Source organism: Lepisma saccharinum, chromosome 28 (assembly GCF_977018435.1).
Source record: "Lepisma saccharinum chromosome 28, izLepSacc3.1, whole genome shotgun sequence".
In the NCBI taxonomy this organism is placed as follows: Eukaryota; Metazoa; Arthropoda; class Insecta; order Zygentoma; family Lepismatidae; genus Lepisma; species Lepisma saccharinum.
Genome location: NC_139256.1, coordinates 6,776,127 through 6,799,160, shown reverse-complemented (window position 1 = coordinate 6,799,160; position 23,034 = coordinate 6,776,127). Strand labels below are relative to the sequence as shown.

At 40.1% G+C, this 23,034-nt stretch overlaps 1 protein-coding gene across 1 annotated transcript; it reads right to left on the bottom strand.

Annotated features, from left to right (window-relative positions):
* Positions 1-731: 731 nt before the first annotated feature.
* On the bottom strand, positions 732-10,765 carry LOC145980584 (uncharacterized). Its single transcript, XM_083113620.1, has 4 exons — positions 10,677-10,765; positions 8,041-8,241; positions 4,526-4,685; positions 732-860 (listed from the first exon to the last, which is right to left on the bottom strand). The coding sequence occupies exons 1-4, from the start codon at positions 10,763-10,765 to the stop codon at positions 732-734; spliced, it is 579 nt and encodes a 192-aa protein (XP_082969746.1).
* Positions 10,766-23,034: the final 12,269 nt, after the last annotated feature.

Here is a 23,034-nt window from a genome sequence, read left to right as displayed (position 1 = left end):
ACACGGCTAGGGATCTCCCTGTGCCTAACCTATTTCTTTCATGACCAATTATACCCAGGATAACTCCTTCACATTTTGTAGGGGGTGTTAAGGGACATTTGACTCTTCATAGTTCATGTAATGGGGCTTTTATCAGTCACATAGTTACACATATTATTTTGTATCTTCTGATCCCATTGCAGTCCCAGAATGATTTTTTGATATGTTTTAGAGTATGGAATGAGGGACCAAATATATTTTTTTCACGACTTTTGGTGATGACATGTTTTGAGATATTCAAGGTCAAAGGTCAAGGTCACGTGACAAAATTATATTTTTATCCAAAGGTAAGCTTGTTATATATCACTGGAAAGCTTGTTCAATTCCCTGTACAATAAGCTTTATTTGAGCTTTCTAGGCGAAATAGGGGCGGAGTTACAGCAGATTTAGTATAGCTAAGCGGGCTCAAAAAGGGCAATTTCTGCAAACTTTGACCTTGAATAATTTAACAATTACAAGACGCACGAGACTAAAAATTTTCATAGTTACTAAGTTCTATGCATAGTTTCAACTCCCTAAATTTCATGAAAATCGGAGATGGTCAGGTTAAAAATTGCACATATCTGTGTTGATTTGGCATGGAATGACTCATGATTTATATCATGTTGAATGTTGTTTCCGTTGTGACACATACAAGTTGTGATCACGTAGAATATGCAGCAATGCACATGAGTTTATTCACAAGTAATCTCTTACCTTTCTTCGTCATTTAGTGCCGAATTAGTTGCAAAGCACAGTCCATATATCGTTTTCAATGGATATTTTACATACACCTGGGAATGATTAATATTCATCACTGCAACTTGTGGTGCGTCCATTGCCTGGAAAAAGATATGCAAACAGAAAAATCTGAATAAATGAAGGACGTATGACTTGTGATTTCAACCCTTCAGCAAAATACAAGTTTTAACTTTTTTACACATTGTTTCTACAAGGTGGCGCAAAGGTCATCACCTGATTTTTCTTAGCCTATAGCTTAGGTTTTAAATTAAACAAAGAAGGTTTTTTTTGTGTTAAACTTTTATTGATACTTGTAAGTTTTATGTCCTCAATTTTTAAAGATAACGTCCAATAAATGACCACCATTCGAATTGATGCAAATTTGGGCTCTTTTTTATTGCGTTTTTATGGTGTTGGAAATTTGCGGGGAAATGTTTTCAATTTCATGCTGAATATTGTCCTTTAGTTGCTGTAACGTCTCTGGCTTATTCACATAAACCAACTTCAAATATCTCCAAAGGGAAAAATCTGGAGCGGTCAAATCGGGGGACCTGGCCGGCCATGGCAAATCACCAAAACGGGATATTACTCTGCCCGGAAAAATGTCACGCAAAATTGTCACAATTTTTCCACGTTCTTGTGAGGTATACTTATTCATTTTCGCACACAATAAATTTCGTGAGTATCTTCTATTTAACTGACAAAACACTACTGTTATAAACAGCAAGGTGTCAAAATAAAGGTCAGTTCAAATAGGATGATGACTTTTGCGCCACCCTTTACAAGGGCTGTATAAAAAGTAGGTTCAAATTTCAGTTAGAGTCGAATTACTTTCGGAACAGCTGCAGCGAACTGCGCGAATGTCTCTAGCGAGCCTAGTGGGCGTGTAGAACCTGAGTAACGGGCTTAGCGATAGGTTCTGGGTTGACATGACGTCAGCGGCTCGCTTGGTTAATTGGCTGCTTCGAGAGTTGTGACTCGTTCCGATGCTTCAAATGCATAAGAGCCAAAGATGTTACGGAAGTAATTTTCCTCTACATGAACATGGTGTACATCGGCGGGTTGTTTTATTTTTCAGCGACGATTCATTCTAAAGCTCTGGCGTCCGCAGAGGGGCTGATGGGACTACAGCCGCTCCAGAAATTTTAAGAAATTCAAAATTTTGAAATGAAATCGGTAATGAACTCTGGAAAAACCAAAGTGATAGCTGAAACCCCGCCTTAAAATAACCGCCGATTACAATTTCTTGTCTTTGAAGTTTGAACATCCGTTAAGACGCATGTTAAACATGCTAATTATGAATTATTTTATAGTGTACTCCCACCCCCCAGAACGCAACTATGTAATATTCATCTTTACAATTTCATTACCCTCAGAAAAAAATCCTGCACACGCCAGTGTTCTAAAGTACTGAAGCTTGTAAAAAAGGTTTTGTTGTCATGGGGGCTCCGCAGGATTTTTTCCTGGATAATAAACCTTTTCGAGCAAGGCCTCATCTCCAGGAAGCTATCAACTCGCAGCAAGCCACGGCACCTAGCGACCTGTTGAGTGAGATGAGTCAAGGCAAAATGGATAATAAAATTTTCCTGCTCCCACAAAAATAGGCAATAATTAGGCTGGAGAGTTCAATGAACTAAGTGATCTCTAATTACGCACAGGTAATGATCAGGCTGGAAAGTTCATACGAACTAACCGATCACTGATCCAACTATGTTTCGGACAGAGATAGATGCCGCAGAATTTTTTCCTCAGGGCAGGCAGACTAATTAGTCCAGAATCAAAAGGTTGCTCATGGGAGATTCACTTTTATTCACTGCAGTACATTTTCTTCTTTAATTTGTAGCTTTGATGTTCACATATCTTTCTAAGAGTGTTAAAGCAGAATTTTTCACTATGATTACAATCAAGCGTACCATTATTTGTTGTACAGAAACTTATGTTTCTTCTACACATTTTGATAGAACCATCTAGCGGCCGGTGTAGGAAACTCAGTATAAAGTAAGTATATTCTGAGCTTTTTTCAGAATATTAGGTTACACAACAAGATAAAGACTCGCTTCGAGTAATTATCTATCTACATGAGTTTCAATTTTCGACAAAGGATTTTCATACTACACTCGACGAACGTTATTTCAAATTCGAAAGCACGCTCACGCACATATAGTAAATTTAACCAAACGTTTTGCTTCTCTTTACTTACATATGTAATATTTTGTTTACGAGTACCATATTTCGTCTGACCAAATTTTTTGGTATTCTCAAACAAAATTATTTAGTAATTACAAGCAACATTTGGTTATCGGAAACAAAAACCATAACCAAACAGCTCAACCAAACTTTTTTGGTAATTCCAAACAAACCAGTGTTTTCTGTGTACATTACTATTACTACTACTACTTGGTATGTTTTTTTAAAAATTACATCCATTGATAATTTCCATATTCTGTATATCTACATACAATTTGCATAACTGTATACTTAACATTAATTCATGTACGACAAAAAGCTGTTTTTTATAGTTAGATAATCAGTGTAAAATAGACTGTAAGCTTAAATGTAACCTTACTTCAAATAGTAATAATAATAATAATAATAATAATAGTTGCTGTAATTTACGGCCTTTAAGTCACAGAAAACAATACTTTTTCTTACAAAATATCTCTACAATTTCTCCATTCGAATTACATTAAATGTTTCCAGAAATCTCGGGAGGGGCGAGTGTCCCCATCTCCCTGCGGGTGCCCATGTTTGTTCTTATCACAATATTTGTGAAATGAGTGGGTGTGACAGGTCTTGTATATTGATTGATTTAGTTAGTTTTGCTTCCCTAATTCTGCCACTTTTGACTAACTGCGAAGATGAGGATGAGGATGAAGGATGATGAGATGGATGAAGGAACGATACAGCACGAGCCCCACAAAGGATTATCCTGGCTGGATGTGAAGGCGCCAGAGCCTCGTTAGTCTGCAAAATACAGATTTCTTGTTGAGATTGCCTGTGTAGGAAGAGAGAGGGGCAGCAATCGTTAAATTATACAAGGTGTTTCAAAAAGAATCATCCGATTTGAAAAGGCTATATTTATGAAACCAATGAACATAGAATCTTGCAGTAAGTTGTAAAATACATGTTGGAACATCTAGTTTTACTTACAGTAGGTTTGCATAAAGACGACCTTATTACTCTGGAGAAAAAATAGAATTTAGAATTGTTTGTGTGCAACTTTCAGAATTGTTCACATCACGTTTCAGAAAGCATTAATTCTTGCCCCAAGCGACGTATCAGTTTGATGTCTATGGTAATTTTTAGACACCCTGTATCACGCAATCTGCATTGTTTTATTCCTCAAAAGAAAGTACCATTTGGAAATTGTTGCGGAAGAAACTTGATGCTCTGGTGACTGGATAAATAGACCTTCCAGTGTTGCTAACAACGAAGATTGAAAAAACTCTAAAATTTTGTTGAAAACACGCGTCTTAGATCCACAATCGCTTGATTTTTGTAAGAAAGAAAACAAGCAGAAGAAAATTATAATTTGCGTTTTTCGTTAAGTTGCTCTTTGCTGTCGGTAAGTGTAAACTTAGCAAACCATGATGCATGCATAAATGCATATACCTAATAATAATGATATCTGCTGAGACTTTTAGGGTTATGGAAGCGAAGATTGGAAAGTCACTCCTTGTACAGTCAAGGCTGGGTTGTCGCAACCCCATTGGCTTTCAAGAGGAAAGAGAATGTCTTTCCTAACATTTTTTACACTTAACAATACCTTATTTTGTATTTCACCAAGTGACATGTTCTGCAGAAGCCCCCTGTCCTTGAACCGTTCCAACTCTTTGAAGTTCGAAATGTTCAAACTCACTGCTGCCAAAACGAAATCCATGTAGAAAGAGAAGTTCGTGGTCTTACGAGAGGTCATGGCAAATTGACTGAAAAATAAAGCATTTGCATTATATTTCATTATTTTAATAAAATCAAGAAAAATGTTTGTAGAAAATCTGAGTAATTTGTCAGAATATTCCAAGGACGTATTTTGTATTTAGTGCTCTCTAATAATGCTAATATTATTTTATTTTATATTGGCAGCATATTTCCACACAGGTAACCAAAAATACCATACAATTTGTATGTGGGGAGTTCATCCATTATCATGTGGAGAACTAAACGCACAGCAATGAAAATAGGCGGCTGGGCAGAATTGCGCTGTTGCCACATATAGTGAAACCAAAGCGACAGAGGGACAAAAGTCACTGGTTCCCGCGCACTGTGTGGCAACGTCAAATTGGCTGCGTTGCTTCGTCAGACCGACCTCTCTTCGGGGCACTTTCGAGTCGCATTCGATACAGTGCTGGTGATCGTGTGAATTGACAGTTCGTTAAAGGCCCCAGAAATTGAGTCCCATATCTACACGTCGGACTAATCTAATCCTCCTATATAACCCCCCGATCACATCTGTATATTCTTTGATTTGTGGAAGTGTGCGGGCTTATAGAATAAATTTGTCAACAGTGAGTGTGACACGTTCTGTGGTCAAAAGAAGATGATTTAACTACCAGAGCAAATAATAAATTCACATGAAAGACTCGAAAACATACACATATGCCTCTCAGGGTATGGGGTAATATCTCTCTTCGTTGTTCAAACCAAATAAAAATCAAAGCTAAGTTTGCACTAAGAAAAAGGAAGTCTATTTTACTTCTTTGCAAACTAAATACTTATATGCCTAACATATAATCCATGTCACTCAAAGAAATTAAACTTCTTATAATTCAACTTGATCACTCTATTCCAAAAAAAAAATGAGCCCGAACTTTCAAGTCCAGACATAAGACACTCGTAATTGCCATTGTAACAGCCCTTACAAGATAAGTATATGCAGGTTAGTCACTATCCTGACATTATCAGTGATAGGTAAATTACAGAAATTAAGATTAAAGAACAATAAACATTTGTACAAGAGAAAAGATAATTAATAACAATAACTATTAGTGAAACGAGAAAGGACGTATCAAGTGGAAGCCAATAGTGACGTCACTAAAGGGCGCTGATTGGTGGATGAGTTGAGGTGCACGTGCAGGAAGATAACGACCCTTTTCTATCGGCAGCCGTGGGAGAGAGGAGAGTCGCCTTGTCTTCAATCCTCAGTTTTCAGTTAAGTATTTAAATTATTGGTTTGATCTTTATTTTGTGTGTATAACTATTGATAGGTTGTGAATTGATTAGTTGATCATTCCAAAGAAAGTTAGTTTAGTTGAATTTTCATATTACCACTTTCAAGAAAGGAACTTTTCTCTCTCTCTCTCTCTCTCTCTCTCTCTCTCTCTCTCATGTGAGCTCTCCCACTAAATGTGTATTCTTAAGTAAATGTTCAACCCAAACAATATAATGAAGCCACTTATCTGTCTGAATAAATTATTGGCAACAGCGTGAACTTCTGTCACGCGTCTAATTTCATTGCCGAGCGTTTAGTCTTTATATTTGGAAGAAGAGAAGATGTGTCGATAGAAAGTAAAGCATGTCCCAAAAAGATAGGAAATTTTGAAACAGAGATATAGTGAAGAGGCAAATAGTTGCAAGAGATTTAATCATGGAAATGAATAGTACAGAGGATGCCATTACATAATTACATACCGCTGAAGAGATGGGTAGGTTTATGTCTTGAAGATGACGTCCAGTTGACGACCATTTCTGCGCAAACATCCGTGCAGTCGTCGAGGGACATCCTACATAGCTCGACGTAACATGTCTACAGGAATCTAGGCGATTCTTCAGTTATAGCAGGTCGAGTCGAAAGGATCCGTCGGGAAATCACCCTGGTTCCTGTAGACATGATTGGTTGATTTGTTGTTTTAAGTCCACTTAATGCACAGAAAGACTAATCGGGACTAGATCTACAGTTTAAAGTGGGATCCAAACCACTGTGCCATGTGGCACGACTGGGTGTCGAACCTGGGAACCCTTGATTAGATAGCAAGGACGTTACCAGTACGACATCGTTAAGTCCCCTCCTGTAGACATGTAGGATGTCCCTCGATGACTGCAGGAATGTTTGCGCAGAAATGGTCGTCTACTGGACGTCATCTTCAAGACATAAACCTACCCATTTCTTCAGCGGTATGTAATTATGTAATGGCATCCTCTGTACTATTCATTTCAATGATTAAATCTCTTGCAACTACAGCATCTATCATAGAGTAAACAAATTATCAGGTTTATTATTTAAAAAAGTCTGAAACACAACAGTAAGGTTTGTTGTGTAACAATGAGAAATCTTCAAGTATTGTTTTCATGCGCAAGACTTTTTGTAGACACTGTCAGTGTGGCGCTGGTGTAGTGTTAAAGAAAATGGCGACTTTCACACTGTGCAGAAAAAGTTCCCAAACCTTACACTCCTAGACTTCTGCATTTGAGCTTTGTGAAAGACTAAGTCTATGCGCCACCTATGCCGCAGAATGTGCAACAGCTAAGGAAGAGAATAAGAAACGGTCTTGCTTTGGTGGACGAGGAGTTCTTGGGAAAAGTCTGGCAACGAGAATTTCGAGGGGATGTGTGTCGCGTAACTGGTGGAAGCCACATTGAACATTTGTAGCGTTGCTGATTGATACACAACAAATATGATTGTTGTGTTTCATATAGTTTAGTCCAGTGGTTCCCAAGTGTGCACCCTGGGGCGCCGTGGCTAGCTTACAGGGGCGCAGCGAAATATTTCAATATTTTCACTGAAATCATATGATTGTTCCAAATATGTGCTTACTTAGTACTTTTTACACATAAAATGTTTCTGAATTTGAAATATGTGTTTAGTTTTTTACTTAAGGCAAGAAAACTAACCACACTAACTAAAATCTTGAAACACTAAGGGCGCCGTGAAACGAAAAAGTTTAGGAACCTCTAATTCAGTCGAAATTAATGTTTAAAGTTGTTTACTCTTTTATGATACACCCTGTATTTCTTCTCTTCTCTACGCCTCCGTTTCAAAATTTATCGTCTTTTTGGGACACCCTTTACGATTATGATTTGTTTTATTTTACTTCGCTTTTTGTGCCACTTTTGGCTAATTTGCGAAGATGGGGATGAGTGATGATATGATGAAATTGATGAATGGATACTCACAAACATCCATGCCCAGGCCAGGATTCGAACCCGGGACCCCTGGCGTCGTAGCGCGATGTGCTAACCACTCCGCCACAGGGGCCGGCGGGACACCCTTTACATAGTAGAATGAATATAATAAGTTGAACAAACATGGCAAGGCAAGACTGTTATTATTTTAAATCCACTCACTGCCTCATGGCCCTTTTCAACTGAAAAGTCGTTACGGTAGGATGAGCGCACAGAATGACGGCAGGGACATTGAAGGACCATTCGTTCCTATTTCTCTCTATGGTCATCACCGTCGGGTTTTCCTGGAACTTTTCCCACGACTCTGTGATGATTACCACAGTGTAAAGTACGCAGAGGACGACACATGTGATCCACAGTATCCTGAAAAAGGAAGGGAATAATAAATTGACACATAATATAAATGTTTAACTATAGATTCTTTGAGAGGAAATTATCAGATTTCCAGGGACCTGGGCGAAGAACCGTTGAAATAAATGACATTCTAAAACGTCGTGACTAAGGCTTGGAATTTTATGTAGGGAAACGGCCACACGACTCCCCGCAACTTGTTGGATGATCTGCTGAGGCATGTGGGAGTAAGGCTGGCAGCCTCAAAAAGAAATAAAATATAAGTAAAATTGCTTCTCAACTACCGGTCTGTTACGTCTGGAATTGCTCAATTATTATTTTACTATTGTCCGTTAGTTGACTTGACTCATCCACCAGGGGCGCCGACTTGTCAAAATTATTGGGGGGGGGCCTCTGCTCACTGAAATAAATTAATGAATGACTCACTCCCTCCCTTTTTTTAAGTTTTGGCCTCAGTGATCGGAATCTCGTAAAAGACCATGAATTCCTCAAAAATATTAACATTTTCATTTACAGTTCGAATGCAAAATGTTGATTGTTCACGGATGGATATGTCACAAATTTCGTCAAGCATAAGCAAAATATTCCCGACTTTTAATATCTGCTACCACGGAGCGTAAAACAGATCTCCCTAATATATCAGAGAACTCGTTCTGAATGTCATGTGAGACCCATTTGTAGCCCGAACGTCCCATCCACTCCCCTAGTTCATGCACATCGTCTTTTGAAACTCTTTTTAGTAAAAATGTTAACAGTACTCATAATTATATACTTAGTATATAGTAATAAGTCATGTGTTTTGCTGTCTCTGGTCATAGCCCCCCAAAGTTGATGGTTTAGCGGTTTCAGCCCCCCAAAGTTAATGGTCTAGAACATTTCAAATGTGTATTTAAAGTTAAGTTCATGTGGCACAATTCAGAGTAAACTTTACAAGAGAAGCAAAATAATACATTAGATACTCTTAAGCAAAATTATTTGGGTGGCTCTGCCCCCACATCGTTAACATTGGGACAGCTCTAGCCCCCCCTCCCCCAAGGCCCATGGAGTCGGCGCCTATGCCATCCACCAATGAGTGTCTTGATTTATTTTGCGTAAGGTTTATACGTGTCCAATATTAAATGCATTTACACTGTTGATTTCTACTAATCATGTTGAAGTTACAGGGAATAAAATAATTAGGGATGCGAAGAGAATGAATTACCACAAAGTGTGATTATGGAAATGATATTTCACTACGTAGATAACTTGTTTACTGGAATGTACAGTTAAATTTCTATTGATTGGATTATAATTATAATATTTACCTAAAGGCACGGCTATGAAATTAGGCGGGTGGCAGAAGTTCGCGCTGTTGCCAAGTCGGAGCACAACTCCGTGTGTTCGGAGGTTTAAGAGAATGAAACATCTCATTGGAGAGTTGGTCTTTGTAATTCATGTGATACAAACTGACAGTATTTACAGGGATGACACAAAAGTGTCGGTCTGACGCTCGAACTAGCCAACTTGGCCGTTTAGGACCCCGCACACTGGACGCGGGGAAAGACGGGAAAATTCGGCAACAGAACTTCTGTCGCCTGCTTCTATTGAAATGAAATTATGTGACGCTTAATACAGGGGAACGTGCGGAACCGAAGCACGGAATTTCCGGGTACAAGTCTGCATGTTATCTTCGGGGTTATGGCCCACTGAGACGCCGGAAGCGCGGCAACAGAACGGTACAATTTCGCTTCCGGGGTCTCAGTGCGCAAGGTTCTTTTGACGTTGCCACACAGTGCGCGGGAACCAAGGACTTTTGTCCCGCTCTCGCTTCGCTTTTCCCACACGTGGCAACAGCGTAATTCCGCCCAGCCGCCTATTTTCATGGCCGTGCGCTTATAGTACACTAGCTGATTAACCGGAATTTCCCGGGTATTTATTTATACCAATCTTGTATAGGACAGGAAAATTATGAATTCAAACTATAATGTAAAATGTAACTAATTTTAAATGTGATCGTGAATGTCACCAATTAGCTTAGCAACTTCGAAAACTATGGATTCGACACTAATCTAGGCCATTTGTGGCATTTTATTTTTCACCCCCCATGTCGATAGGTGATGAACTTGGAGTTGAACCGCATTGGGAGTGTCACGAAAACTATGGATTCCATTCGCAACACAGCCTGAATGTTAGACAACCCGAGGAACACTATCGTTGTGCGGATTGCATAGTCACGGATGTCTGTTTGCGCGGAATTTAATATCGGTGGTTCTTGATTATTTCTATGTCACCCCTTCCCACCCCAGCCGTAGGGGTGCCAGGGGTGTTTTACCCCAGCAGTATTTCTTTCCAGGTTGTAAGTGATACGCGAACCAAGTTTGGTTGAAATCGCTCCAGGCATTCGAGAGTTATGCCGTAACAAACACACACACACATCCATTTTTATATATAGAGATATTAACTCCTACCTTTCACCGAACCGACGGCCCCTCTTGGTTATTTCTGGAAGTCCGTGAAAAGACGTAGTTCTAAAAAATGCTGTGATGTAGTCGATCATCTTTATACTGTCGGTAATCGTTCACAGATAAAAATGCAGTGGCAGATGCTAGAAGAGGACAAGAATAATTAATTAAATATTGTGTTTACGTTCTGACAATTTTCGTTCTGTTAGCACATCGCGCTACGACGCCAGGGTCCCGGGTTCGAATCTCGGCCTGGGCATGGATGTTTGCGAGTGTCCATTCATCAATTTCATATCATCACTCATCCCCATCTTCGCAAATTAGCCAAAAGTTGCACAAAATGTGAAGTAAAATAAAGCATATCAATCAATTTTCCTTCTAAAAGTGCAGCCAATGCCGGAGTCTTAAAAATTTTCATTTTAAATTTACTTCAAGCGCAAATGAGCTATTCGGGACTATATAATGAGAGAGAGAATCGGAGGGAGACATTATCTGATATGATTGTTGTTAACTCTCATACATAATCATAACTTGTGCCTTATATTATCTATAGACTGTATAGATATTGTAGAGAAAGTGATATCAGTTACTTACTAGTCTGTCTCTCATACATATATTTTTAAGTTAATATCTTTCAAGTGGGTGTTTTTTTTTATTACTAGCGAAGAGATCTAGGCTATATTCACTACGAACATCCTTTATTATTGATTGATATATATTTAACTTCAGCAATAACATTGTGATGACATAATTAACAAAGTATTACCACAGCAAATGCACGTATGTACCCTTCGAAGATATGAGTACATAAATTGTTACACAAAGGTCTGATTAAGGGTGTTTCCTACTTGTATAAAAAGTGACAAGGATTGATTATCAGATTGCGTGGAGCCTAAAAACTACTTGTATCGAATGGCAATAAGGATGAAAAAATCGAAGATACTCAGAGTACCTCATGTTTTCCTCATCTTTATATTACACGTGAAATTATATGACAAATGCAAGCAATATGTTGGAATTACAAAGTCCATCTTTTGCAGTATATACACTTTTCACTATCAACTACGATAAATAGATAATTAAGAGATCATCCGACGCCGAAGTTTCTTTAAACCATGCATGAAGATTCATTCTCTATTGGTCTAAAACATGGTTCTTAAACTTGAGAAAGGTGGCGGAGTGGTTAGCACATCGCTCTGCGACGCCCAGGGGTCCCGGGTGCGAATCCTGGCCTAGGCATGGATGTTTGTGAGTGTCCCTTCATCAATTGCATCATATCATCACTCATCCCCATCTTCGCAAATTGTCAAGTGGCAGAGAAGCCAAGTAAAATAAAGCAAATCAATCAATCAAACTTGAGAAAGACAAAACCAAAACTATCAGATGATTCTTTTCTTGTAGAAACAGCTGTGAAACTACTGAAGTCTTTTTTACGCTAGATAGTGTGATCAGACAATGAAGACAATACCTATTTCTTGTGGTGTATCATTGTAATATCAGCAGTGATACCAGACACTGGTTCACAATCCCTCAAATTTACTTCAAAATACAAAGTTAAGGAAATTTTTATAATTTCTGGGAAAGGATGTTATGAATAAAAATTAACTGTTATTTACAATATGAAAATACAACTGAGAGGGAGACTTGTCAGACAATAACGTAGAAGAAATTAAATGAAGGGCTCGAGTTTAAAACATGGTAAGTGAAATTTTGGTCATTTTTGAGTTACAAAGTAAAATTGCCATGTTATACAATTTGCATTGAACTCAGTGAAGCCTTCTGAAATTGGTAAACACCACATGAAACAATTTATCTACAGTATAGCTTCTAATAACCTTTTTTTTCTTAATGAACTCAGAAATTACCAAAATGTCACTTACCATGATTTACACCCGAACCCTTTAAATGTAATACAATAGTAAATTGCTACGTACCTTGTGAGGAATGCATACCTCCAGAACTGAGTAGTAATTAGGTAAGAACACTTCGTAGCAACAGATACATTTGGAAAAGAACAGTGAGTTAGTACATCATTAGCTCTGGTCAACACCAAAGTATTTTCGTATATTATTGTAAATAAACATGAAACTACCGACGAAAACATTATATTCCGACAAAATACATATTTACCTAAGTAACAGGTGCTATTCATATTAGTCTCCGATGTTCAGATAACAATAAATTGGAATGCGAGGCTATGATTAACTAAGGAGACCACACACAGGGTATGTAACATTTATTATTGTCAGTGAATGATATTATCGCGTGAGTACAACAGATGGTAACAATCAATACTCTCTCCGTACAAAATAATTTTCATTTACCTAATGGAAAACACTGTTATTATTTGTAAGTGGCTGATGACAGCAACTGTTGGAAAAAGTACCTCGTAAAGTTTACTTACTCAACGTCGTTTATTTGAATTAAGTTATGAATTATGAGAAATGAGGGACGAGAGAATGAAGATAGATGCCGTTTCTCTTGGGAACCCAACCTGTGTTCTCTATACCGGTTTTTCTCAGCCGTCGCGTGTTACGTCCCACAAGGATACTTCATAAGCATACCCCCATGTAGAGTGAGATTATTTCCGTAACAGCTCTGGCCGTTCTGCGCTTGCACCTTGGGAGCGAGTCATAACTCCCGACGCCTCCAATCAAGAAGTGAACCGCTGACGTCATCTCTACTCTGCGCCTATAGCTAACTCTATTGCTCACGCTGTACATTGCTCGTAGGCTCGCTGGCTAGACTCGCGCAGTCAGCTGGAGATGTTCCGAATGCACGCGGACAACCCCACTGGTTGTACGAAGCATGTATGAAGTTGCCCTCGTCGTTGTAGATGTGACGCCCGGCCAGAGAATGGACTTGAGGATACCCAGACTTTCCGCCTCCAGTTCAAGGAAAAAAACCGGTGTTGCTACCGGTTGCCACACGCCTGATGTTTGTCCAGTCGTAAACCAGTGTTGCCACATGAAGGGAAATTTCCCTTTTGCAGGGAAATTCGGACCAAAATTTAAGGGAAATGGGAATTTCAATTAAAAATACCACAATTGCAGGGAAATTTTTAGGTCATCTGACCACATTATTACAGTTTATGTTAATTTCGAATTTCATATCTACATTTTTATGTTATTTAGTTTGCTATTCCTACTTGTTTCTGCTCCTTTAAGTTTATTGTACGTTGCTTTTATGGATCTTTGGAATAGTAACGATGAGGATTAACAAATGGATTCCTGACCGGTCCCAGGTTTCAATCCTGGTCAGAAAATGATGAAACTGAAATGTGAAAATGTTTTAAAATATTTTTTTATTCAAACGAATAACGAATTCAACGGAATACTTAACTACGTACTACTACTGCTTCCACTACCATCACTAATAATGCTGCTACTATTACTACTACTTCTAATTACTTATATTACTATTATTATATAATTTGCTTAGGTGAAGGGAAAAATTGGTCCAAAAAGGGAAATTTTGCCCCTTGGAAAGGGAAATTGTGCCTTCATATTGTGGCAACACTGTCGTACACGACACCTCTTCCTGTCAACAAGCTCCCTTCGCTCACATTTCATGGAGAGGCAGGGAAACGGAAACCCATTCGCTTGCTACGCGGAGGCAACCATTAGGCTTCGCCTTGCTGACTTTGATGAGGGTGTCGTCTGTTTCGAAAATGATCCAAAACGAAATAAATGGCAACGCAGAATACCACGAGAATTCCCCCTCACCACGGCAACTTGACAAAGCCGATTGGTTCAGCTGTCCACGTGACCCTTTATGGCTTTTGACAGAAAAGACAAAAATAGAATTTCCATGTCCGTTCTTTGGCCGGAACCACTGTAGGATATCTCTGTTCTATTTCGCTGATGGTCGGGTTGCAGTGATGCGGTAGGAATGCCCAAAATTTCAATTTGCTTTAGAATTATAACAGCAGCTGACAGATTCACGCCAAACTTGGAAATGCATGACGTCATGGATGAGGAAACTCTCTATGTATTCATGAAGAGAAGCTTCTGAGAAAATGAAACCTTTCTGCATTAACATAGATGCAAATTATATTCAGTATTGCTGAAACACAATAATAGTATGCCAATTGTTACGAACGCTAAGGAAAGTCATTTTTGCCATGTAAACGGCGACTTTCTCTTTTGTTGTTTATAGTAATTGCCCGCAATGTGATCCGTACAAGATGGCGGACTTTATTTCGGAATCTACGCAAAATTTCATGTGACGATGGAGGGGAAGGGGGAAGATACTTCGGGAAACGGGGCCCTCTGCAACTTGTGGCCAAAGATCCAAAAAGCCATCCGCGTGGCCAATATCCCAGAAGGATCTTCTCTCAGGGAAATCGTCGACTTCATCCGGTGCTACGACGAGATCGACGCCCCCCGCATGGTCAAGAGGTACGTCGAGTTCGCGGTGTACAGGAGGGCCTTGCAGCCCAGGAGGGGCACGGACGGTCAGTTTAGGTTCAGCCTGGCGGACTGCTTGGAGGAGAACGCGTTGCCCAAGCAGGTGAAGCCCATCGAATGCTACACACAGAGACCGTCGCTTTTGAAGAGGTGCGTCAACGAAACAAAACCCAGGGAGCCAGAAAAAGCGACCATTTTTCACCTAACGAATGCTAAACCAAAACATTGTGCTCCATCACCGCCTACTTCGCAAGATTCTACTCGCATCAAAGCCAGATCTTTCCATCAAGACAAAAAACCGGAAGTGGAAAAGCTACCAAAGGCGAAAAGCCCTGACAGAAGTGTCAGGAAGTTACACAACGATGGTCCGCCTACTCCTCAAGAATCACCTCAAATCAAATCGAGATCGTGGCACGGGAATCAGCAGAAAGCAAAAGCTACAGCAGAGAGAACGCCTAGGTGGAAAACAGTGAACTCTTACGGCAACACCAGAAGGAGAGCCTCCATTACAGAATTCGGAAGATGGTCCCGTAAACAAACTGCGAGCAGCAGAGCCTTGAAACCACCTGCTAACCCAAGAGCGACAAAGTCTCCTCCAAGATCAAGGAGCACCAGTACTCAAAAGGCTGCACCAGCGAGGAAAACCAGGATAGAAGTGGAGGTGAACACCTTTCCAGAGATAGTGGAGACTATCCGAGATGCCATGAATCGTGGAAACGTGAGAGTGGAGGTTTTCGTCGAACCCCGAGAATCGCAAAGAATCATGTCTTACGTTTTTCGCCATGAGCCTAGACATTGTTCTTCTCAAAATCAGCAGAACACTGAAAAACTTGAGCCAAGATGGATATAGGGAGATTGGAGTACTTGATTCTCTATTTTTATATATTTTGGATTCAGCGCCACATTGCAAAGCTGTCTTATTCACATAGAATTAAAATTGTGAATAAAACTCATGAAATGAAAGATAGCCAAAGTTCTAGGATTTGTTTGCAAGAAAATTATACTCTTCGAAACATTGACTTTCAACATTTATATTATCATCTTAAAACTTTGTAACGTGCCAGGCATGGAGCTAGGTTAAAATTTTGGTTTTGGTCGTTAGGGTTACATGCGCATTATGTAATAACACAAACTGAACCATGTTGTGTTTCTTTATAACTGTTTAATTGGTGGGTTAAGTAAATGTGCTAAAAGGTTTTTAGTTCTTAGCCTTATAGCCAGAATATACGTTATCTTAAAGTTCCCTTGTAATAGGTTTCGCTGGATATAATGAACCTTATTGGCTTGCAATCCGTATTGAGTTTGTATATAAGGTCGATCTTTGGTGAACATGTTACGGTAATATGACCCTTGTTGACTAGTATCATATGGTTGTGCAGAACGTTGGTAGTTCGTCGCGGCGGCGCAACGGCGCTGATCCGAGTGTACAGGGTAGCTCAATAAGTCACTTAACACCCCCAGTACAAGGCCACTGCGGCATGGAACGTGAAATGGCGATGACCAATCGTTGCCTGGCCAAGGGGGAACCACATTGACGTCACATGCATGGTCGGCAGCCATCTTGATGTCCGCCATCTTGAAATCAACTTCAGAAATTTAAATGGGAAGGGGGTCGTGCGACATATCAAAATGGGCTATAATTTCACCAGGAAAACAACTGTGACATTTGTTTTCACCTAACTTTAATTGTTGCAGAGTTAACAATACCACAAAGTTATGGTTCAAAAGTCACTTAACACCCTCTGTACAAGGCCACTGCAGCGCGCAACGTGGAAATGGTGATGACCAATCGTTATCAGGCCAAGGGGGAACCACATTGACGCCACCCGCGTGGTCGGCGGCCATCTTGATGTCCGCCATCTTGAATTCAACTTCAGAATTTTAAATGATAAGGGGGTGATATGATAAATCAAATCAGGCTAGAATTTTACGAGAAATGCAATGGTGAAGGTTTTTTTTTATGTATCTTTAACCAGCAAAAAGTTATGACTGAATTCTTGTACCAATTTGATCCTTTTCGAGGTGTTAGAAAAATGCCTTCAAATTTGTTTAGCGCATCGGTAACGCATCGAGATCAAAGTGATGTCTAGGGAGAGAAGTTCGCATGCAATTGCGAACCGATTTTAATCGGATACATCCATGAAGAGCTGCGCATTATGAATGGTTGTCGCGAACAATTACAGTGTGACGCTTCCATTAAATGAAAAGTCCTTCACAGTGACAAGGCTAATGTTTATGTTCATAAGGAAGTTCATAAACAGAATATTCAATGCTTTTTATCCGATAACCCATTTTCGACAGATCAAAGCTGAATGGTTAGTGCTGGTAAGTTAATGGTGTGGCGTGCTGTGTGGAACACGTTTGGTTAGTCAATTTTTCATCAACGGAACCTTAAATGCTTAGGGCTACTTGGATTTGTTAAATACACAGGTTTTTTCATCCTTGCTTATGGAAGAAGGTACTTTTTACAGAGTTCTTTTTCAATAGGGAGGAACACCAGAACAGTATGGGAACGTTGTGAAGCAGTTTCTGTCCAAAGTTAGTTATGAGATGACAAGGGTCGCATATTCTGTTTATGAACTTCCTTCTGAAGATAAACATTAGCCTTGTCACTGTGAAGGACTTTTCATTCAATGGAAGCGTCACACTGTAAATTGTTCGCTACATACAACCATTCATAATGCGCAGCTCTTCGTGGATGTATCCGATTAAAATCGTGTGCAATGGCATGCGAACTTCTCTCCCTAGACATCACTTGTATCTCGATGCATTACCGATGTGCTAAACAAATTTTAAGGCATTTTTCCAGCACGTCGAAAAGGAGAAAATTGGAACAAGAATTCAGTCATAACCTTTTACTGGTTAAATATACGTCGAAAAAACCTTCACCATTGCATTTCTCGTAAAATTCTAGCCTCATTTGATATATCATATCACCCCCTTCCCATTTAAAATTCTGAAGTCGAATTCAAGATGGCGGACATCAAGATGGCGGACATCAAGATGGCCGCCGACCACGCGGGTGGCGTCAATGTGGTTCCCCCTTAGCCTGATAACGATTGGTCATCACCATTTCAACGTTGCGCGCTGCAGTGACCTTGTACTGGGGGTGTTAAGTGACTTATTGAGCCACCCTGTATATTAGCAGCGAGCTCGAGCCGTGGAAGTTCGTAGTTTATTATCCATTTTGCCTTGACTCATCTCACTCAACAGGTCGCTAAGTGCCGGGGCTTGCCCCGAGTTGATAGCTTCCTGGAGATGAGGCCTTGCTGGAAAAGGTTTATTATCCGTGGAAGTTCGTTAGCGAGTTAACAGCGGCCAGAGAAGAACCTGCGAGACTTTCCTCTCTCCAAAACCTCCCTGGGTCTGATGCCGACCCTTGGCCGAGACTCACAGTTCCCTGGGGTGTGATCCCGGTTCCCCAGCTGAGTCGATTGTCGGACCCTTCCTTACTCCTGAGATCTGATGCCAGCCGGCCCTGGCCGAGATGCTCTGTCGGATCTAACCTTTGGGCCTGATGCCTGATCCCCAGCCGTGTCGCCTTCTTCACAGGTTCGATTCCTGTCCCCGCTCCTTTTCGGGACAGTGTTGCTTTGTCGAACCGTTCCTTTATCTCCGCGTTAGATAAATTTTTAAAAAAATAACGGAAGCGTGTTTTTAATTGTTTGACGAGCGCGCGCGTTTTCTTAATTTAACGTTAGAAGCTTTACGATGAATATATCGAAAATTTAGGGAGCAGTTTTAATTAGTGGTCAACTAAGGTGTAACAAAATTCAAGCTCCTAGTGTGTTAGCAAATGTTAACAATACTGATCAGTGTAACAAGTTAATCAGGTAAATTGTAACCTAGTGCCATCTGTTGGACTTTTTGTAATTGAACTTCAGAGTATTGTAATTTAGTATCATTGTTTGGCGATTTTTGTTACTTAACGTTCTAAAGGAAAGTGTACAGAACGTGAACTTGACGCCATCTTTTGAGCAGCAAGTGAATTAACAGTATTGTTTAATGGATAGTTTGTAAGGTAATTTATTGTTCAGTCACGCTATGTCATGTAATACACTAGTGTCCAAAATTAAAGCAACAAACAGAATTCTTTCCTCGTGTGATTTTTTTTTATAAATTTGGCAAGTTTAACCTGTTGCTATCGTGATTCTTTTGCTGATAAATCCTGGCACATTAAGGTTAGTTTATTTTCTATCTCAAACCAGTTGTCTATGACATCATAAATATTACTATCACCTGATCGTATTATGTGGTCAAATGGACACACGGGAAAGAATTTCCGTTTGTTGCTTTAATTTTGGACATTAGTATAGTTTCTGTCTTTTCATCTCGTGCCATACCTGTAAAGTCATTAAATCATTCTATTTCAATTGTATAGTTCTGTTGATCATTTCTGAGCCTTACCTTTTGAATTTGTTGCCCTACACCCAGCAAGCCCTGAGTGTGTGAGAGTTTTATGTTTTCCGACTAAAAATGCGTTAGCAGCATGGGTAAACTAATGCAACGATCCCTGGTGTAGTGTTGTTGCAACGTGAATATTTATATCACTAGTTACATCTCAAGAAAGACGATTAATTATGAAATTATAGATGAGAAAACTATTTTCGACCATTTTCTACCAGTCTCCCAATATTGAAATTGGCCACTAGAAACAACGTAACTTCTCATAATCAATAATTAAGTTTAGGCAGTAAACGCCCACCCTATATAAAGGAAAAAATACAAAATACCATACATGAATAAATAATACATACATACGAGGGGATGCTGAAAAGTTCGTAGCCCGACCAAGTTCCCAAACTGTTTAGGGGAAGGTCACATTATGTCTTGAAAGTACATATACCAAAAGGCATTGCATAATTGACAGGCTTACTTGTTTTAGGTTCATTAAGTGACCATGTCTGCTCAGCAAGCGAAATTGCAAGACAATGCCCCTGTCCATCGAGCAGCAGCAGCACAGCAGAAATTGCGAGACCTGGGCTTTCAGTGCCTTGATCATCCATCCAATTCTCCAGATCTGGCTCCATCGGACTACTTTCTGTTTCCTCAGCTCAAAAAAAAAACTCCATTTTGCCTCGGATCACGAGGTGATTACTGCCACAGAGTATTGGTGCGATGAGCAAACTTCAGAATCCTTTTAAAGTGGTTTGTAAAAGTTGGAGCACCGGGCCAGAAAGTGCATTGAGCTTCGAGGGGAGTATGTTGAGCAACTATGAAGTTTCATCATTCCAAGTGCATTCCTTCTACGTCGGGCTACGGACTTTTCAGCATGCCCTCGTACATTCAGGCGCTTTAATGTTAACTGCTCCTACAATATTTTCTCGCCCCCTTCCTCTCCCCCAGTAACTTTTCCCTGGCGCTATCACTGAACTCCTCCCAATCCTAAAAAAAAAAATGAACGTAACAGGGAAGCAAGAAAATCGCATTTTGCAAATTTTCGAAAGAATTACTCATTTGAGAACAATGACTTTTGCGTCGGAATTCTTTCAGGCATAAACAATGAGGAGACAAGCTCATTTTCTGTTTGTATTACACATCGACGAGCTATTACGAAGCAACAGCACTGACAGTGAGTGAGGGCTCTTTGTCCCAGTAAGCGACGAAAGTGCATTCGTCTTGAAACATGGAGGTGTTCTACGTTCTTCTGTTGGTGTGTTCTTCCGGAGCTTGTGATTATTTAGGTCAGTAGCATGTCTTTTCTCTCTCCATAGGCGGCCTCCCCGATGGCGCAGTGGTAGCGTCGTTGCCTTCTAATCAAGATGTCCCGGGTTCGATACCCGGTAGTGCCACATGGCACGGTGGTTCGGATCGCACTTTAAACTGTAGGTCTAGTCCGATTAGCCTTGTTGTGCAGCAAGTGGACTTAAAACACTAAAACAATCAATCAATCAAACTGTCCGTGGGAGGTGGATGATTCTTTTCTTTTACATTAGCCGTTTGTTAGGTTATACACATGGCTCATTTCATAAATAATGCACACTAATTTATTACTCACCCGTATGTTGCTGTGGCGGCGATGTCTCTTCACAGTCCAATGTAGTCTCCCTGCTTGGCAATGACCGAATCCCAACGTCGAGGAAGCTTCTGTATGCATGGCCGTAGGCACGAAAAAATTTCAGGGGGGGTTCATTCATAATTGTTCCCATGGACGTCGCCAGAAATTTGAATAATAGAAATAATAACAATAATTGTACAATAATAATTAAAATTTCATAATAATAAAACAATTTTATTCCATAATAATAATACTAATAATAATTATTATTATATTATTGTTATATCCTTGAGGGGGCTTACTCAATCCAGCAGATGAGTGAATATCCAGCACAAGTTTCTATTTGTTGTTTTTTTTTTTTTACATTTCATACAGTGTGTACTGAAATGCACAATTATTATACTTCGTCATTAAACTTTAGATACCTTCAAGAGAAAAGTTTTAAAAGTTAGATGGAAATTTTAGTCATAAAGTTTTTGTTGTTTGACTTTAAAATTAAATTTTTGGAATTTTGAAAAGTGTGGAACCAGTTATTATTTTTAAAAACTTAGCCTGGTGCATGGATTGTAACCTCAATCGCGAACGTAATGCGCTACGAAACTGGAGATCCTAGGTTTGAACTCCTATCAAGGGGGATTTTCGACTTTATCGGACGGGGAATTTAAAAGCTGGAAAGGGAATTTTGGGACAATCATAAGGGAATCTTCAGTCTATATTCCTTGTGACGCAGGAGCAACACTGGAAAGATGACAGCAGAAGTGAAAATGGAGGGGTCGCGGGTTGGCTACGATTCTGAGAATAAATCCTGTTTCAATCAAGTTTCAGAATTCCAAATGTATGAAAATTCTAGCTCGATCGTTTCAACATTGTCTCCATGTATTTTTGTGATGCTTCGAAAAAAAAAATTGAAAATTTGTTACAGATTTTGGTTTCTGAACTATCCATTAATCCAACATGTCAGAAGTTTCGGGGAAGGTTTGAACCCTAGAACCCCCCCCCCCCTCTAAATACGGCCATGTCCGTATGCCATCCAATACGCCATCTTTGTTCAGGTGTCGAATGGCTCGGGTAACGGCAGTAGAAAGCTCTTCCAGAGATGAAAAACGACGTCCACGCAAAGGCAGTTTCAACTTGGGGAAGAGGTCGAAGTCAGGAGGACTCATGTCTGGACTATATGGAGCATGGGGGATCACATCCCAACCGTAATTGCCGAGTTTTTCATTGACGACATGCCCGATATGCGTTGTCTTGAAGAATGAGTGGACCAGCCTCGAGTAGCTGAGGGCGTGTTTTGTGCATTTTTCTTCGCAGATTTTGCAAGACACCACGGTAATACACTGCTGTGACACGTGTGCCACATGGAACTCTGTGAGGATTACTCCCTGATGATCATAAGCAAAAATCATCATTTGTTTGAATTTTGATTGTGCACGCCGAATTTTTTTGGGTCGTGGGACTGCATTTTCAGTTCCGATTCAAAGTCCCTCATCGGTGATCCACGTTTCAATCCGATGCAAGAATGCCTCTCCTTCAACGTTGAATCTTTGTTTCAGCGCGGTTGCATTGTCCAGGCGTGTCTTCTTCTGTGCAGCTGTCAGGAAGTGAGGAAGTGGGGCACCCAGCGCGCCGAAATATTTCACTTCCCTAAATCATTGATCAAAATGCGGTATGCAGACGTCGCGACGTCGATGGGATCCCTGTGGCGTCAGAATGTTCTTCACAAGTTGCACGAGGATCTTCTTCTAGAGCTGCTGCCACGAGTTGCACACATCAGGGGTGCCCATCCCCCTCATGGCCCATGATGCAATCCCCCCAAAAAAAGGTAGAACATTTCCCCCCGTTTATGGCGAATTATTTACTCAAATTATTTTTCTCAGACAAAATTTGCGGAAAAATATAATACCAGAGGTGCAACCAAGATTTTTTGTCTGGTGGGGGGGGCAAGTACCAGGATAAA

Excerpts from the sequence above, each read along its gene's own strand:
- LOC145980584 (XM_083113620.1), bottom strand. The coding sequence starts at position 10,765 with ATGATCGACTACATCACAGCATTTTTTAGAACTACGTCTTTTCACGGA. Across the intron at positions 8,242-10,676 it reads GGCCGTCGGTTCGGTGAAAG|GATACTGTGGATCACATGTG; the intron begins GTAGGAGTTAAT and ends TTCCTTTTTCAG. Across the intron at positions 4,686-8,040 it reads TTGAAAAGGGCCATGAGGCA|TCAATTTGCCATGACCTCTC; the intron begins GTGAGTGGATTT and ends TTTATTTTTCAG.